At 39.0% G+C, this 20132-nt stretch overlaps 1 protein-coding gene across 1 annotated transcript in view; it reads right to left on the bottom strand.

The window, feature by feature from the left end:
- The window catches only part of RALGAPA2 (Ral GTPase activating protein catalytic subunit alpha 2), a 178506-nt gene that overhangs the window by 138529 nt on the left and 19845 nt on the right, over positions 1-20132 (bottom strand). Inside the window, exons 4-8 of the mRNA XM_067292610.1 lie at positions 9664-9736; positions 6447-6490; positions 5340-5514; positions 3302-3417; positions 36-174 (exon numbers count right to left, since the gene is read on the bottom strand). Of these exons, the coding sequence (XP_067148711.1) occupies positions 36-174; positions 3302-3417; positions 5340-5514; positions 6447-6490; positions 9664-9736 (547 nt within the window). The remainder of the gene's footprint in view (positions 1-35; positions 175-3301; positions 3418-5339; positions 5515-6446; positions 6491-9663; positions 9737-20132) is intronic.

The following is a 20132-nucleotide window of genomic DNA, read 5'->3' as shown; positions in this document are numbered from 1 at the left end:
CTTCTTCTACTTTAAAGATAAAATTCACTACTTACCAAGAACAGGCTTGTACAGGTTGGTTAACTTTGTAAAAGATGGAAACAAGTGAGGAAGATAGTACTTTCTAAACAAGGTAAAGAGAAACTTAAAACCAGTGTCTTGGTTCTCCTTATTCTTCCACTCCAAGCTTGCCGCCTTTGCCACAGAGTTATTAAAAAAAAAAAAACAAAAAAAAAACTTAAAGTTAATGTGTTATACTGAGAATCATTCCATGTTGATGACAAAATGCTGTTTTACTGAATGTGAAAAATAAACTATTACTCTGCTAAGATTTTGTATCTTTTGTTAAACTGTCCCTAAAAAGCTTTACAAAACACGGTAAGAGTTTAAGATATTACATATAAGGTCTTCTAAATATGAAAGAAAGCAAGCTCATCAAAAACCAACATACTTAGGCAGTTCTAATCCACTGAATCACACAAAATGTCACATTAATGTTTTCGTATGTTTTTAACAAGTTTGCTTCTCACCTGTAAATTTAGTTAGACATAGTTTTTAATTTTTCCGGGCTACATTTTTATCAAATCTATTTTTAATCACAGAAAAACTATTCTTAATGTCAAGTTTAATATAGCTGCACATAAACATATGCAAAAATCCTTTTATAAATTTGACTTGAGGCACTAGTGATTATCACTAACAAGGGAGAGGCCGACACCGGGGCTTGTTTTTAAATATGCTCATTTTGTTCTTCTACAGATCAAAGCAAAAGAACCATACATATATTTCCTAGTTGTTCTTTCCCAACCGCTTTGAATGCAATTCCTTAGAAGACTGTACCAAAATTTGTTACTACTCTTCATATTAAAACACTTCCAACGTGGAATAAACGGCATGCAACCTATCTGACTTGGTTGAAAGTAGAACTTTGTACAGCAAGCTTACTGTTCCACTCATGACTTAAATCTATCTGAATTTTAGTCTCTTGCATCACTTCTCTTTTTACGACATTCTTAAGTGAACATCAGTATCAAGCATTCTTTTGACGTACACTAAATTTAGCCCTACTTTTTTTTTTTTTTTAAAGCAGCATCAGAAGACTACAGGATTTTTAATAAATTCTTTTTTTGCAGTAAAAATTCTCAGAAGAGCCTACTCAACTGTATAGAACAGATGACAAGTACTCTAAATCTCTTTCCAAGATGTTAAGATATTAAGTGCACAAAAAAAAGTTAGTTTTCAAAAACACAATAGGACTCCTGTTACCAGGTAGCTTGGAACTACAAGGACCCGGCCATCTTGCCATTAACCTACATCCCTGGGTGAGGCACCTGGACTCCTGACACAACCTACTAGAGAAGGGTAACAGGCAACAGAAGCTACAACACCTAGAAGCTATCCAGTGGCTGACAATGCGTGTTTCTTGAACACTTTCTTCTTCAAGACCTCCATTCAGGAGTCACAGTCCAAAACAATCTGCTGAAGTTAGGTGACAAATTCTACCTCCAAAAAAATGGATCAGGAGTCAATCCTTACCTCTGAAACCTGGCTGCAGGAATATCCAGTAGTAATGCCCGCTGTAAGCAATGACCTAGTAGTCTAATTGAGGATTCAGGCTTAATCCCATCCTCCTTGAAGGCCCTAGTGAAAATCCTGGTTGTATAAATAACTATGTAGAACCATTTTGGAATGTAAGCACTCACTGCTACTGCATTTTGTGCAGGGCTAGATCCTGTTGATACTCAATTAGACTTGGCAGATCAGGAACACAGAGAAGTAACACCAGTTGTACCTCGCAGCGGAATTTCAGAGTGAAACGAGCATTGGTTTGTTCAGGACTTACCAGATGGAAATCTCTCTCATTATTATGCAAACTCAGAACTTCAGGCAATTAGAAAACTTTACTGGCCATCCCAAGTGCTAAAGGGCAGTAACGAATACCAGCAGCAGTAAGAGTGTCAAAGCACTGCATTTCTTTATTTAGGTGCTTAAATACCACTTAAGTCGCACTTCTAGATACCCAGGACCACCCTGGATGTGATCCTTTGGGATTTTTTTTTGGTTTGGTCTAAAATCTTTCACATTACGTATAAGCATACTCCTGAAAATTCTAGCTCAATTACTACTCAACTTGCAATTCCTCATTGTAAGTTTTGTTGCCATTTTTCCTTTCCTATTTAAAGTATCTCATCTTGCAGGTTCTTCATGCATTCAAACTACCGTAACAACTTATCACCTTCCCAAATCTTCAAATCCAAGACTTCTAAACTCTAATAAGCCAGATCTGTCCCAGTTTCACTGTCCAGTGTTGCTGCCATGCTCCTATTCTGGCAGGCTGGGACACAGCAGTAGATCATGAAGAATTCAAGTGATGGTTGGCAATTCACAACTGACTATTAAACATCATCTTCACCCAGCCCCCCCAATGCAAACCTGTCCGTTTGGATTTTTAGGACTCTTAAAAAGAAGCCAGGATGAAGTGAACAATCTGTCCTTTTTCAAGTAAAATAAACTCTAGGTTAAAGTAACAACAGCAGAGTTGTACAATTCACTGTTTAACACAGGGGGAAGAAGGTGGTGGGGGGGACCACACTGATAGACACTGCAACTTCTACAGGTTACTGAAAGCTTGACTAGAGCATCTTGACTACAGTATGGAATGAGGACCAGTTGAAAACAAACGTAGAAATATGGCAGATTGCAAAGCATTTCATGCTTTTTACATATGTCTCTGATTTTTTTTTTTTTAAAGGCAGAATGGCCTTCCCTCAAGTTTCAAGTAGAATAAATTATTTGTATGCAAGTCTGGTGCTCTGAAATCTACACAGCAACAGCTATTTGAAGCGCTGCACCTGACAAAGCACTTAACAGAAACAGCCATGATACCTTTTGTAATATGGAAAGCACCGACGGCTAACAGAACCATGATTCTGTTAACCGCTTGTGAAACATTTACTATATACACGTTATGTAAAAAGCAAAACTTAACTTGAACTTTGAAATCAGCTTTGCAGCGGCAGTTGCTGAATCACAGTAACTACAAATTTATGGGAACTGTTTAGTGTGTGGGAGATCTTTATGGATACAAAGTAAAACTTAAGTCTGGATAATATTCAAGTTTTTCACATCTGTGATAAAAATTATCATTTTTGACACAAATGCTACAAGGAAATATCTTTGGGATGATTTTCTTTTTAGAAACAATAAGGAAATGCAGAAAACAGCTTCTTGGAGAGTGTGTGTAGATACAGCATAAAACTAATTTTCTACCACAGGTACATTCCTCCAAATGTGAATAGTTAAAAACTTATCTCCTTCGCACCTGAATTACCATATATTTTAACAGTAACTGAAGAAAATAGCAGGTTTGGTCTTCAGCAATTTTTTCTCCAGAGACAGCTGGCAAAAGTGGGGTTATCTCTTCGGGATAAATCTTAGCTAAAATACAAAGAAAAATGTGTTTTAAACATAGAAAAACTGAAAATAGTGAAATAAATATTTTCTATAAAAAGATTAATTTGCAAATAATTAATAATATGCTACTAAGTCTTACAAAGCCAAATTCCAGTAACTGTTCAGGTTTCCAGTATTTCCCCAGGTCCCACAACATTTAACTGTGGATGGCACCAGCTCTTTTCTTTCTGCCTCGTTATGTTTGTATCTATGAGTGTTTAATGAAGAAACATCGCTGATCTGAATGAACAGCTGCATAGCTCCTAGCGCGGCATGTGACACAGGAACACGCATACTGAGAGAGGCATTGTCAGTCCACAAATACAAAGTCTTCTAGGTATCTATAATAATAATTATTATTATTAGAAAAAAATCTAAATAACCTCATATATTCTAAATTTAAACTAGAGATTAATTCTTTATCAGAGAAAAGAGTCCAGAATCCTAGTCTACTTTTAAATATATATTTAAAGACTCCCTGACAGCACTGGTCTAAAAACAAACAAAAAGACAACACAAAAAGAGAAGGCTAATGAAAATTTGTAAAGGGAGGCCTGAGTTTGCAAATAGTCTAAAACAACAGCTCTGCGAAATACAAAGACCCTGCTCATAATATCAATTACACAACTGAAAAAAATCTATAGCATTCTGAAAACAGTGATCATAAACCAAATACATCTGAGATATATGTCTTTATATAACACGTGGAGGAGAAACACACGCATTCACGGGTCACAGGAATTTCAAAGCCCATCCTGAATGAAGACGGGGATACAGTCTTCTACAGATAACGCAGGCCAGGCCAGTGGTGACCACGAGGTGCGTCCTTCCAACATTTTTACGCCAGCCTGAAAATGGATTTATTGCGTCTTCTAGATCCAGACAGAAGTCCGAGGCTTTTTTCATATAGCGATATGAAGAGCTTCATGCATGCTGCAAGTATCTTTCGCTTCATTAGGCTTTATTTAGACTGAGCAAGTCTGGGCACGTTGCTCAGAAATGCCTTCACCGATCCTTATTTGTATTTCTACTTCTGTCCATCTGTTTAGATGCCTGTTGCTGGCATTTTCTGAAAACGTAGTCTACAAGCCCTCTCTACAGAAGCCCTCGTTATTCTCCTCTACACGACAGTTGATATTATACAACATGGGTGGCGGACCCTCACTCCTCTGGTATATCATAACCCATAGTCTCTTGCCCATCTTTTTAGGTTCCTCCTCTCCCAATTGCAATTTACATTTCAAATTCCATGTATGACACTACGTCCCCAAGCTGAAATTCAGATTATTTTCCTACCATTTGAGAATATTTCGCTCTCAAGGCATATCTGGAAAGTAATTTTCCACTAAAAAAAATAAAGCACTATTTGTATTATAATATTTGTGCTTTAAGATTTACACCGGATTCACCTCACTCAGAGATACGGGGGAAGTAACAGGTAGTATCTATTTCTATTTCTTTAAACACTATGGAAATGACAACGCGAACAAGTTCCCATGAAGCAATAAAGCCGCAGTTACACGATGTGCTACATAAAGAAACTACTCAGTGTAAATTCTTATCAAAGGACAAATATGAGGTAGCCTATCACTCAGTGGAAGTATGGAAAGTAGTGTCTGAGTTACTGTAGCTTAGAAGAATGTACACACTAACTTATTTTGCAGTAACGTGTTCATACAGCCAAACCTCAATAAACTAAAACTGTTCTCAACTCAGAATGACAAGACCAGAAGGCTATACAGCTGCAACAAATATAATAGCTCGACAAATTCAATACATCGCTAAACTATAAAAACCAACGTTATCATCCACTTGACACCTTCCCCACAAGCAACTTTATAATTCTTTGACTTTAATGGAAGGGGGGAGGTAATGCATTTAGCACTGAATTCGTCTAGTTTACTTACCATCTAGTGAATTAGGAGGACTAATGACGTTATCTAGTGTACAGGGACCCCTCGAGGACATAATTGGTGGAAAACCAGGCACAAGGCATGCAAATATTAATATTTGCTCTTCTGCACAGTTAGTCTGAAGTGCTTGAAGCCAAAGAAGAAACAGTCTGATTCCTTCACATCTTATCTACAAGGAGATGATTTTGTAGAAAATGATAGTAAAACAAACTGAAAGTACAGCAACACAATTAAATATTTAAGAAGAGGCCGAGTAAGTAGTTTCATCCCAATTATGCACTAGCGAGTCTGAGTCATAACAAGAGTAATCACGTTATTAATTCAATCGTGAGGACAGAAGGCAGGAGCAAGCTGCACTCAAGGCAACGGCACTCTAAGGAGGCAGTATCACCATTTCAGTTCGCATCAGAGGCCCCACAGACCCGGATTCCTCCCTCATTTCTTTGGGCCAACGTGTTCTACAGTCATCTTCCCTTTCTGCCAAAGGCAGCTTAGCTGTTCTCGAGGCTCAGAATCCGCACACTGACTTTGGAAGTCCAACAGCAAATATAACCTACGACAAGGAGAGCTGCCAATACTGCTGGCCTCACTAAGGGCGAGATCTTGGCCCCGCAGAAGTCAAAGAAAATTACTGACCTCAAATTCAGTGGTCTCAGAATGTCACCTTGAAAAGTAAGGTGCAACAAAATCACCCAAGGTAGAGTATTCAGTAAGCTTACTACGTTTACCTTTTTTCTTTTTAATTAACTAGATCCACTTTTTCCAAATACAATGGTAAAAATTGTAAGAGTGGATTCAAAGCTATTGGGCAAACAAGAAAGTGATACATTTAGCACAGCATACTTCAGGCTAAAAATATCTGAGGAAATAAAGTATTAACCCAAATATATGGATGCCTTTTCCAAATATCTTTAGAAAGATTTTTAAAATAGCAAAGTGCCCAAAGAACAATCTAGGGATACAAAAACAAAATTTATGACTAAGAGGTGAATAAGTAAAATTATACCCAAAGTGTAATAAACTGAAAAATATTGATACTAGAAGTCTGTAAAGTAATATGCTTTATAGAAATTCAAGTTAAAAGAAATCTATTAGAAATACCTTGATAGAGTTTCCAGTGTGCAAAAGTTTCTTCAAAATGGACCCTGGATTAGAGAAATGAAATAGGCAAGTATCAAATATTTTAAAGATGTCCACTTTCAGCCAGAATGCAAAAAAGCAAACCCCAAATGAATTTAATTACAACTATCATTATCATCATCTGGTGACTAGCATTGTAATTTCAAATATAATCTGTCTTTGCAGTGAGGTATTTTGTTTCTAGACAGATAATGTATTCAAAATACACTAACATTGACAATAATAAGGAAACACACTAGAAATCTAGTCTATATTCACATACCTAAACAACCAATATAACTATTAAAAATACAAAATCAATTGATTCTGGTTTTAAAGATACAGGGTTAACTGCACATATCTTCACATATCTCACCTGAAATCAGAGAGAGATCACACATTGAATAGTTCAGTTAGAAAAACCAAAAAGTTATAGAATTTTTTAAAGCAAAGTCTGAGAAAAACAGCAATTTAGCACTCAGCTGTTACTTCTCCTGGATTTGAGAATTATGTGCATTACTTAAACGTGACACTTTTCTCAAGATCTCACCGTTTCACAACAATAAATGGAACTTATTAACATATTTGCAAATACATATCAACACACCTGAACATTAAGCAAAGAGCAAATCACAAGGTGCATTTGCAAACAATTGCACCACCAAATTTTGTAGCTCATTTACCGAGCATAGCTAAAAATTTATCCAAATAAGACCATTCAAAAGAAACAGAAATCTAAAGAATACTTTAGCTACAAAGCAATCGACTAAAACCAATTTGTGCTGGTCTAATTTAGAGGAAGTTGCAGTGAAGGGGTCAAACAGATGCCTCCTTTTATTTCTGTCAGTGCTACCTGGAAATTTGACAACAGCCCTTTCCTTGACCCTTAGCTTCCACTCATTATTACTTAGGCCACAGCAAATTCATTGGTCTGATGAACAACACGGCAGCTGACAAGTCAGCGCTGGAGACCAAAGCAAACCAAGAAAAAATGTGGGGGGAGGAGAAAGAAAAGGAAAAGAAGAAGAAAAAAAGATGACACCCCCCCCACCACCACCACCAGCTTTATCTGTCCAATTTACTTAAGCAACAAACACAAACACATTCTGCCCACTTTGGTAGCATCCAGAAGCAGAGTTTTCACAGCAGTAGCAGATCGAACATTTAATTCAAAGGAAATGATCGGGTTAAACTATTTCATTGAATTTCAAGTTGCTTCGACTATCAAGAGAAATGTATTTTACTTTTCAATGCTTCTGCATCCATGTTATTTTATTCAGTCTGGTATAATGATCAAATGAGGACAGGAAGAAGTTTTGCTTTCTGGTTCCTGTACATTAGCACAGTGCCAAAATATTCACTGTAAGCCTCAGCAAACACCTAAACCATTCAAAGGTAACTATCTTCAAACTAAAGACAGTTCAACTTTTTATTCCCTAATGTTAGAATCTAATTTTAAAGCATGTCGTTCACTGCCCTATACTACACATGAGAAACATGCCCCTTAAGAAATGTGATACTTGTTCAGAAGAATTAACCTCATTTTTACTATTAAGATTTCCAAAGTTCACAGGTGACTAAACCAAGCTCGTTAGCTATCTTACATTGTCTTTAGGCTTAAGGAAAAACAGCTATAGTGGAAGAACATTAAGTGTCTTAAGTCAAGCACGTCTTGACTATGCTTGTTGACATCTTTATTCAGTTTTTTATGCATGTGTTGCAATACGATCTTCAGTTATATGTTTTTGATTTTCTTCCGAATACCTGCCTCAAAGCACACGGAACAGACAGGGTGCTGAAGAAAAACCAGCAGAGCTTTAATAGCTCCAGGACTTCTCTCTGTTGGGCTTCCTATTCCTGCCTTTGCTCCAGAGCTACAGTATGTACAGCAAATAATTTAGGAGCGCAGGGGAAGAGCAGATAGTCTCCTTGACTGACCGAGTGAAGGATATCGACATTTACCTAATGACTATCGTAGCCACTGTGAATAATCTGATAGGATGCCAGGCAAATCCTCCACTCTGTGAGCATCAGTGAAAGATAACTGGGATCAAACTTGAACTGTGCAAGTATAGAACTTGTGCTGGGTATTCGTAATTCCAGTTATAAAGGCCGATGAAATCATGAAGCATTCTTAAAAAAAGCGAGTGTTTTGATCACAAAAAAGTTACTAAAAAGTGCATATTTTTGTCCTTAATCTCTCTGCTTCATCATTCCAGCTGTAAAACAGAAACTTCTCACTTAGTTCTCACAAGCAGTGTGAAAATTCAGTGCTTCACAACTGTTAAGGAATGCAACTACACTGAGGATAATACAGGAATATCACAGCAGCAGTTAAGCTCTGATTCACAGCAGCAGTCCCGGGGTCTGCCTTTAGCACAGCCTGTGCTCCGCTACGGAGTCTCACCTGTAAGGGAAAACCCTGAACGGCCGCCTAATTCAGAGAATAAAATTTGCACAGGCGAGGCAAGGTTTGAGGTCAGCCCCGAACCCGTTGTTAGGCCACGAGCAGTATTTCGATGCGTGAACCTGGACGGGCACGCGATCACAGGTGAGACACGCGCACACGACGCACGTTTGGCAGAGCGCCAAGCGAGGGATCGCGGAGGGCTGTGGATTCCTATTTTTGGTGCTGCTCTGAGCACAGAGGGAAGCCTCAATAGCAAGAGGTCTGCTCTATAACCCTCCTCTTCTGCAGGGCTACTGGAACATGGAAGAGAGGAAAGGGAAGAGGACCCGGGCAAATCCACAAACAGAAATTTCAGGAGCCTTTCTAGCAAAAGCAGCAGCAAGCTGGCAATGAAAAAGACACAAAAAAGGAACACTGAACTATTTTAGCAGGTAAAAGTGTTTTTCATGCGTTTCAAAAATTTTTAGCTGCAAGTCTACTACTTCAGTAGCATTTATGTACTGGGCCACACTAAGTGATTCTATCATTAAAACAGGTTCTGTTTATTAAAATAGAAGGACAGTATCCTAGAATTATAACACAGAGTCTTGAAGTTTATATTTTAAATGGTGCTGCTAACCGGCTTTATTTGTACAAAGAGATTAAAAACTAGGATTTACCACTGTATAGAGAAATTTAATTTGAAATTCAATCAAATCAAATTCTGGGAAATGACTACATAAAACATTCATTTTACTTTTACTATATGTATATTTAAAAAAACAAACCAAAAAAAACATTACTTCTTACCTATACTGCGAAAATGCCATCGATAAAAAATCCTCTCAGGTAGTAGCTGCAATATTTTCTGCAGGAAACAAAACTAAACAGTCAGAATTTCCATAACAGACTGGCTCATTCAGAGGATACGGAGAGACTAATACACAAAACATAAATGGATGGTGACATCTATAAAGCACAACAGGAGGCAGATGCCTATCCTAACAAGGATTCCTGCCTATTCATTTACTCTCCTGTTCTAGAGAAAGATACCATGACAGTGTCATGAAACTTTCCCTTTCCCAGGGTCTTGGAAAACCCTACTATTTCAGAACATAAACTGATTTCTGATGAAGAAGTTCCAAATCAAACTTCTTCTCAAGAAGCTCACTTTGGGTTACGCTTTTCTGAAGGATCTGGTAGTGACCACTATTAGGTTGATACAGCCCAGATTTTGCATTTCTGTAGTCCAGATTTGTCTTTTCACCAGCGAGTGGATCCAGCTCCCAGCTGAGGCAGTCAGAGACGAGCAGCGCTGCAGTTGTTCTTACCGCGAACTGCTTTACCTGCGTTTTCAGCTGCTGAGCGAAACCGAGTCCAGCTGCACAAAGCTAGACTAACTTAATTCCCAGCGGGTGCAGTTAATACAGCGCCCACGGGGAATAACGTGCAGTGGCCTTCCTCTGTGGTTTTGAGCTGACCCTAGCAGAGGCAGACCAAACAGAGAGAGGCTGTGGTCAAGACCATTTCCCTTTAGTTTTGTTACTCCCCAGGGCACCAACAAAGCCAAGCGATTTAAGCACATGCTTAAGTGCTCTCTTAAATGGAGTCCTATAGCCTTAGCTGCAAAGAACAGTTGGGGCCATCAGATGTTGTTCTTTGCCGGTGTATTGGACAGTAATGCTGTTTAATAATCTGAATAAATCAAAACTATCTGGAAGTCTTACTTTGGTAAATATGGTTTTTAAATGAACTTTAAGTCAACAGTCCCAAGCCAAAAAAATTACTTTTTTTTTTTAATGCATTAGCACTAGAGACTAGCACTGGGCAAGCAGGTGTAGCACATGACAAGTAATCTATTGCTGCCCAGCCTCTCTCAAAAAGATAAAAAAGGCAAGAAAATGCACATTGTTTTGTGTAGCTTTCACAGAACAACGAGTACAGAACTTACCGCTTTCCAGCCAGTGAGATATGAATTTTAAGCAATTATATTTAAATGGCAAACTAGTTTTTAACATCTAGTTTTGGAAATAAAATTATTTAAACTAAACAATGCTGTACGTGACTAACAATCGGTGCCTTGTAATTATCAAGCAAAGTCACCGCAATAAACTTCCGCATAACAAAGCGCCATCAACTCTTCAGAGAAACTACACGCAGGATGCACAACAAATGACGAATCACTTAAGCAATGGTGACCCATCTGTTGGTCTTTCACACGTAAAAGCTCACAAGAGAAAATACAGCATCATAGCCAAGGCGGCAAGAAAGGACGTTTCAGGCAATCCTTCGGAGACGGCCAACACATGAATCGCTATTGCTGTTAAAGACAATGTGCTGAAGAGGAGGGGTATGACAGGCTTTTGGGGGGGGGGGGGTTGCTTTTTTTTTTTCGGACAAAGTGCTTCAAAAGTTATATACAACACTCAAAGTTAGTCTTTTTGAAAATGGAACATTCCCCTCTCCATAGCAGAAAATGGAAGTCATGACAAGCTCATAGACTTAGAGAACTAGACCTCAGGTCACTCAGACAGACCACGCTTCCTTTATATCTTTACCCCAGCAAATATCCCAAAGTAATATTTAGTCTTTTTAAAAGTTTACCCAGCATAAAAATAAATATATGTGTGTATATATATGTGGGTGCGTATAGATATATACACACACACACTCAGGTATATCCCTTCCATATTCTCATCGCATTTGGTTTCTTCGCTATTCCCCAACTCCTTCCGCAGGGCAGCGGCTGTGGCTCACCTAGCAGCTGCCGTTAGGAGGGGGTTACGGGAGAGACCCTGGGCCAGATGTCTAGCTCTCTGCCTACGGGCAAGACCAACGCACTTGGAATGAAGAGGTCCGACTGGCTAAAAATGAGGCCGTGATTTCACGTGTGGGGCTTTACCTGTTAGTTAAGGACCACGTTTCTGCCCATCAGACCGCAGGATCCACAGACAACGAGCTATAATTATCCATCTCGGTACGAAGAGACTAGCAGCCCGCCGTGTTTCAAGCCTACTTCTGGCACTAATCTTTACCTCATTTGGCAGGAGGGCAGCAAGGAGCTTCTAACCTAAGTCATGATTACTTTGAGTCATTCTCAGCGTGCCGGTACTTGGCATGCACGGAGTTCAGTACGTACTCAGCCCAACGGCAGACCTATTGCACACCGCAGACCCAAAGGGCAAAATGAAGCACCGTATTCAACAAAACCCAGTACAATTGGCAACAAAAAAACTGACTGAACCCAAATATCAGAATAAACTGCAGAGAGAAACCTTTGCACGTCTCCATTTTATTATTAAAAAGAATTATTTCCATTGCTTAAGCCGCTATAACAAGTACAGCGGATCATTACAGCGAAACTAATTTCCTCCCACGGATCACACTAAAGAGAGCCTTCGGCTTCCCTTCGGATGTACCTTCCATCTTATCCGTTTTAAAAACACTAACTCTTGAGAACTATTGAACTTCCAAAGAATCAAACACTTCTGCTGTATCAGAATGTTGTTTCAGAAATCTGTCAAAAACGAGGTAATAAAACTAGTGGAAAATGCATAGCTTAGTATATTGCAGGTGTTAATGTAAAATTCTTTATTGTAAAGCAAAAATTATACTTAGAAAATATGTTTGACTATTGGATCTATACTTAAACACCAGGCATAATATACTCACGCATTATTAAATGAAAGTTTGTGAAAATAATCTGATGATGCACAAACTGTGTCATGAAACAGAAATATTTTAGATTCAGAATGGACAGAAACAAGTTAGGTATGGACAAAAACTTGCTTCTTTAAAATGTCCTTACAAACAGAGTGAGACAAGTGACAAAGACTTCATACAAAATATAAAGCAATTTAAAATCTGCATTATAAATAGGTATAGAGAAGAAAAATTAACGGCAAGATTAAATGTGAAATAATGAAGTTATCTGTATATGCAATTATTCTAAACAAAACCGACTCATTCTCCCTTCAGGACTCCAAGCTGCAAACCAAGCATAAACCCCGCAGAGAACAGAAAGAGTGTTATTAGAGGAACATGCACCAGAAAAACAGGTTTCAGTAAAGTTCACTTTTATATACATGTGCAAGATTACACCTGAGAGATTTTATTTGCAAAAAGAAACAGTATCTATTTCCCAAGAGCTTCAGCTCTTAGAGTAATTCAGTTCTTAGAGTAATTCTATAGTTTGAATATCCTAGTTGATTCAGTATCCAAAAAAAAAAAAAAAAAACCAAAAAAAACAAACAAAAAAACACAACCCCCCCCACGTACATCATTTGTTAGTTGCTTCAAAACGCAATAGCACGTTCAAGGAAGCTAGGTTTTACCTACGCTCTCCCTGCAAGCTGCAGAACATATTAACGGCTAATTTAGAAAGCAAGTTGCTGCGTAAAGCTGTGAGCAAATCAAGAGAGGCCTGCTGCAGAATAACGTCCAACTAGTCGAAAACACATCAACACTCACGGACTACAACACAGATGAGGTAACTTTATGTGGTTCACGTGTCACAGTCGTGTATTGCACTGAACTTCTGAATCGATGTGGAGGCCTTCCTAACACAGGAGACCTGGTACCGTTAAAGACTTGTTCGCTTTCGAAGCTTCGTACCGCTGCTGCTCATCAGCACCACTTTGCTCACGCCATTCAACACATCTGAGTTTCCGGACTGGGGGAACTATAGTTCTAACCTACTGCTTTAAAGGTTCAAGGAAGAGGGGAGGAAATCAAATCAAACCAAACCACCCCACAAATTACAGGACATATGCTAATAATGCTGTCATTCAGAAGAAGGGACACAACACTAAATAAGCCAGCCAGCTTGTCGACAGTCACAGGCATCTCCAGAAAGGATGGAATATTTCATGCTGTTGCACGTGGGAAGCTACACTGCTTGTCTGCAGCCTAAGAAAAGCCACGCGTTACCATCAATGCTAGAATTTGAACAGTGAGTTCGGTGGTAATCAACATTTTCTTTCTGGGCTTTACAAGTAGAGAAATCCTTAAAACAAGGAAAAAAAGGTGCTACACAAGCACCACGCTAGAAGGTCTTCCATTTCTCTCAATGGGATCCAAACAGCTCCCTAAAAAAGCTCAGGATGTGCAAGGCCAGAGGCATGATACCGTGCAGTAAAGGCAGCATCTTGCCTGTTGTACAGTCTCACCTAAACTTCCAGAGAGTGAACTCTGACAAGGTAGACCAAAGCTGCCTAATAAAGACCTGGCCTGAGAAAGAAGGTAAGAGCATCTCTCTCAGCTGAGTACTACTCCACTTAAGCTACGTCCAAAGCAAACCTGAAGCACACAGATGCTGTGGCAAAGCCCGACGATCGCTAGAAAAAGCAAGCTTAAGCTCTGAATTGCATGAAACTGGGAGGGGAGGGGGAGAAGGTAAGAACATGCTTATGGCTTCCCCCCCTCCTCCCTCTAAAAAACACAGAATTAGAAAACATCCTTGCCAGGTCACTGAACCAAAACCCTTCAAGGAGGTGCAATAAATTGTAAGAGGACAGAAGTTCTTATCTGAGAGAACCTTCCAGATCCCCAAATCTTCTGATATGGCAAAAATTGAGACACTTGACTTGTGTCATTTCTCAAGCCTTTCTCTCTTTTTCAGCACCTCAAAAAACATGAAAAAATATGGATGCATCTTGGAAAAATGCAGACAGGCAATCACCCGTATAGTAGTAACAAACAGTAGAATGAAGTCACTTTAAAATCACATTAGATCATTAGCATCACAGCTACTCCTGAAGATATTTCAAAGCTCTACGATGCACTAGAATTAATATAAATAATCTGAAGCTCAGAGTGCACATTTGCTCCTGCAATGCAAAAAGAAATTATCATGCTTAAATGTCTATACTATTAAATGGCAATTTCTGGATGTTACAAGTAAATTAAAAGTTAAGGCTACAATGCCTTTTTAGTTAGCATTTTTTGCATGTATGCATTGGAGTCCAGAAACCAAGACGGTGTTATAGTGTGACACAGTACTAGAAGAGTCATGAACAAGCACTGGTTGTTGTCCTTTCAACTTAGTAATTCCAAGAATGTATTCTTCACTCTCCCAACCCGGAGCGATTAAAAAAAATTGCTATTCCTATATAACAAATGATAGTTTCTTCCACTCCAGTGTAGATTTTTAGCAATACCGCTGTGAATTCCAAACTGGCTATTGACATCTTGTTTGTGCTTTCGCAGTACACTAATATGACATATTTTAAGAAACCCCACAGTGTGAAATAATATTGCTTTTTCAGAAAACACATAGATCTATTTAATGCTTAGTGCTTTGCTGCATCTATATGGTAATCCATTATAGCACACTCGAAATAGAAATTAGGTATTACTACTGATCAACGCATCAGGGTATCTGTCAGTTCTTTTAACTGATTATCCATAGTTCTTTTTCTTCTGGACTTACTGCATGACTAGGAATAATGTTAAGTTTAAATCTTAGTTTACACAGAATGCAGCTTTTTGAAAGATATATTTCTCTATTTTAACAGAGAAATAAAAAAATACTAGGGTTTGGATTTCAACAGATTCACCCTGACTTAACTAATACTGCAATTGCTTGTAAAAAGGCTTTTATTCTTGCCAGCTTGGTTGAATCAGATTGCGACTGGAAGCCTTGCACCTATTATGTTACACACTACGCTGTTTTAGAACGTAAAGAAAACGAAGGCAGTTATCAAATCTTACACTGAAGACGCCTAGACCCTGAATATTTTCCAGCTTAACTTACACAAAACTGGAACGAGAAGCGCTGTTGTGCTACCGGCCATAGCTCGGAAAAGCTGTCCCCTAACACTGTACGCAGAGTGCCTGACTAAACAACAACAACGACCAAGGACGTGTTCTTGTCGGTCGCCTGCGAGCGAGTGCGCGTTCCAGGTCAGCGACAAGTCCTGAACACTGTTCATCCCACGGGGACGGAGTCCTAGAAAAAACAGTGCTTTTGATACAACCTGCACGTAACAAGGAGTTGCTGTTAGTCGGCTGGCAGGTGGATTTACCTTGAGCTGCGTCAGAGGTAGAGCAGCGCTCCTGCGCCCTTACGTCCAAGCACCGCCTGCTCGGCAGTATCTGTACAACAGTCTCAGCAGGTCCGTTCAGTAAGACCTGCAGCAAGTCAGAAATCTTCCTGCTAGTATTCGCTGATTTAGGTGAAGTCAAGAGCTCAGCGACATTAGCACGCCTGCAGCAGATCAGTCTAAATAAAGGGATATCCATTTGTTGCATCAATAACATATTTATAGTTATTTGTCAAGGGAAAGTGCCTGCCCAAAGCATGCGAGCTACTCGTTCTTCCCCCAGCAGGCACAGCAGACAGCAAGGTTTCTGCAGCACAACATAAGCAGCGTGTGCGGAGATCTTTCGACAGACCGCTGCGAGGGTAACGGGTATTTTAGGAGCAAGAGGGATGGGCCCGTCAGAATAAACCCTAGGTGGTTCAGAAAGCCATTTTCTGTGTGTTGGAAAGAATCACCCTTTAAGCAGTTTTATTGTTATTAAAAAAAATAAGCTCCTTTTACTCTATCGGTCTTAAGAATCAGTCAACCTAGTCTGCGTGACAGTGGTGATTACAGTATGCATCGGGCACCGACTGAAAAGCTGTAACAGAACCTAAAACCTGAATTTAAAGCAGAAACTCCTAATGGCAGTGTGATTTCAAGTTTAACATCAGCTTACACAAGGGAAAATTAAGCCACCCTGCTGTATAGACATGAGAAGAATACAAATAGTAAAAGGATGTTAAAAAAAAAGGGACATCCTCAAGAAAGGGGAAACCAGGAGCTGTGGCAAGAAGAACTCAACAGTATCTTGATTTGATTATTCCTGGCAGAGAAGTTTGCAAGCGCTTTTTACGCTGTCCAGCTTCACTACACAATTTCACTGTGCAGAATTCAATTTTATTAATGTATTTATTTAAACCAAAATGGAGCAAAGTAATAGAGAGCAACATCCCCAGATAAGCAAACCACCCTAAGAAAACGCTACAGATTAAAACTGCTAACATTATTAGAATGTATAAAGTGGAGCCATAATGCAACAGAGGAGTTCTATATTTAAAATATCCACAGCAACCTTAGTCCAGAAAGAACCAAAGTTTTTTATTTTTAACTGATATTTACGTGTATTGCTAGGCAGTACTAAAAGAAGGGTATATTCCTAAGCTGCAGCAGTGAATAGATGGATCAGGTCAAGCTGCTATCGGAGCATATCATTCTCCCGACAGATGCAGCGTTTACTGCATATTGCCTGGAACCTGCTTTTCCAAAGGCTTGCTCCCAGACCGTGCTCTATTACAAACTTATACTGAACTATCCTTAGCACTTGCGTGACAAGTAACTTGTGCACATCTGCAGCAATAAAATTCAGGATATACAGCTGCTTCTGTAACCGCTACATTCAGATTCCGATAGCAGATCAATTAACGTTTCAATGGATTTACACCACATCTTAATCCTCTGAGCATGGGGCCACGTGCAGGTTATATTTAGATGTGTTGCTAACGACAACAGTACTGTACTAAAACCAGAAGTTAGCGATACAAAATAAAACAGCTCAAAATATGTCTGAGCAAGTTCAAACAGTTTTGTGGGTTCTCTCTGGAAAAACGCTTACCGTCATACAAAAGCCACAGCAGACTCATGAATTTGGATTTGTGCCATATGAATACTGCCAAGGTTATTAGTACATTTATTTCCTTCCATTTTACATCCAATTAATATTTAAGTCTGCTTGCTGTACGCCTCATATTCAGGATACTCCAAAATAACCTAAGCGCAACACGCTGAAGTTTTGCTGCTGAACCTCCACGGAAGGTCAAAACAGACCGATTGCTCCGCTCCAGCCCGGTAACCACGCTCAGCCTCTCGCTGCTCCAGCGGGGCCGGGGCACGCGGGAGAAGGCCAGGCTCCACAAATAAAAGGGGTCAGAAGCACAACCGTACCAGGGCCGAGCCTTCAAGTCATGGAAAAGAGCAATATAAGAAACAATGTGAACCCTTTCTGAAAATGTGTTACAACTCTGCAGGTGACCAAACCTTGCCAAAGGGAAAAACAAATTTATTTTTCACATTGTTTTGGCCTTTCTGGTAAAACTGGGAAAAATAATATAGATAATTGCAGGGGCTGTATCATTTCATGCATATCTATTTGGGAAGTGGCAAGGCCAAATCACCATTTAGAATATAAAACTGGATCTAAGAACTCCCTAATATTAATTGTAAAAAAAACAAAACAAAAACTTTTCTCAAATGAACTAATGTTAACATCTCATATTACTCCCTTTTGATTAATAATCCTTTGTTGATTAATATAGTGTTTGATACTATTATCAGGTGGCTAAGCAACATAACTGATGTGAAAAATTAAGATCTCACTAAAAAGGAGGAGCAGCACTGCTTTTTAATTAGAACCAAGCCAGCTTAGCTTTTAGAGCATTTGTGGGAAAGTGTGTTACTTATGTTTTAAATACACACTAGGTGTCACTCAAGAACAGCAGCAAAAACCCCAAACTGCACTAGAAAGGAAGCCATGTAAATCCTTCTCACAAGTATTTTTATTGATTCTTAAACAGCTAACCCCCAGCACCTGGATTCAGGAAGTGTTAATCCAAAGCAATTACCTACTTAGCTAATTAGAATAAAACTCTAGGAAACCTGTTTCATGCTGACATCAAATGAAATATGGCAAGCTTCACAATCAGTCAGGTTTGCTTCCTATGGCTTACAACATGAATGTTTAATTACTTGGCATTTACATTTTCTCCTGCCCTGTTTTCAAACACAGGTATAGTTGGCCTGGGCATTAAAAGGCCCTCTAAAGAGTTTTCCTCCTACAATGCATTAAGTTGAAGCGTTAGAGAGATAAATGGGTTGTAAACTTACTTCCAGTAGGGAAACATCATGAAGCAGATTGCTCCAAATTTCACACAGATATCTTAATCGATTACTTCTTCCTCAAAGCAGTTGATGGCTAAGTTATAACACAACTCTTCAAGGTATGTATTTCAGTAGGTTGCATCCATCTATGTCCTCTGACTTCCATGAGTTTTCAAGGCTTTTGATACTCTTTACCAGCCTTTAAAATGTTATCTCCATAGAGAATTTAAATTCACGTTTAAAATTAACCATGCACTTCAACGCATCTCTATTCAACAAAATACAAGCACATTCACGTACCCAAGTTTTTCAGTGACACTTAAGCACACTACTAAGCAGTTTATTTAATCAGGACTAAAGTGACACATTGTTCATACACAACTATGCATTTTTTCTTCTTCACACATTAATATGGGTTAAAAACATTAGGAGAAGATAAAGTTATCAGCCACCCATTTTCAAGACACAGGAAACCTACTTATTCACTTTAACTGCGTGAGTAAGCATTAGTTGTCTTCCATTCAAAAACACAGCTACGGAACTTTACTTACGTGTTCAAGACAGAGCAACTGTATTAATAAGCTACAATTAAGATCCACTGCCTTGCTCAGTCAGTAGGGCAATACCTCCTCCGTTGGGGGGTGCGCTGGGAGGAGGCGGTCGAGTTTCTCCTGCTGCCAATACAGGCTGCGGGGATGTTAACGTGGCACTGCCTCACGTAAAAATCCTAAAGCAGGCTCTTTTGCCAAGATTGTAAGCAACAGAAAACAACTTGATTTTTAGATTTCAGTCTGAAAAGGTAGTCTTGTAGTTTAAGGAGGGAAGGGAGGCAGAAAACGAAGTGGTTAGAGCATAAAAGTCAGAAGACTAGACTGCAAAAAAAAACAACCACCCCACACAACAGAATTTCATATCATTTTCATCACCATTTTTCATACTATAAGCACGTTAGGCTAAATAATATTTATACCGATAATAAGCTACAAGTTAACGCAAAAGTGAAGCCACATACTTCTGTAAGGGTGTTTTGTTTTGCTTTTTAAGGGAGGAACTACAGGAGCCGAGAACAAGGTTTACAATCCATTTTAATTTCAGCTTCTAGGGTTCCACTGAAAGTCTGTTTTTTTCTACCACCCCTACCAAAAATAATCCACAATATAAACAAAGTTAGCACTTTCATGATGCAACACTCCAATGAAAAGTTACCAGTTGGATTAACAAAGAGAAATCAACAGATGTGTACGTTTACCCTTAAAAAAAAAAACAGGCTAATTATAAACCTATTGATTGTTAAAACACAACTAACTGAAGGTCCCACTGCTCTCTGACTTCAGAGACAGGCAGAGCTTATGCTAAGGCTTCTGGTGTGCATTATAACTT

Source organism: Apteryx mantelli, chromosome 3, assembly GCF_036417845.1.
Source record: "Apteryx mantelli isolate bAptMan1 chromosome 3, bAptMan1.hap1, whole genome shotgun sequence".
Classification (NCBI taxonomy): domain Eukaryota; kingdom Metazoa; phylum Chordata; class Aves; order Apterygiformes; family Apterygidae; genus Apteryx; species Apteryx mantelli.
The sequence above is the reverse complement of the archived record's forward strand: the minus strand, read 5'-3'. Positions and strand labels throughout refer to the sequence as shown.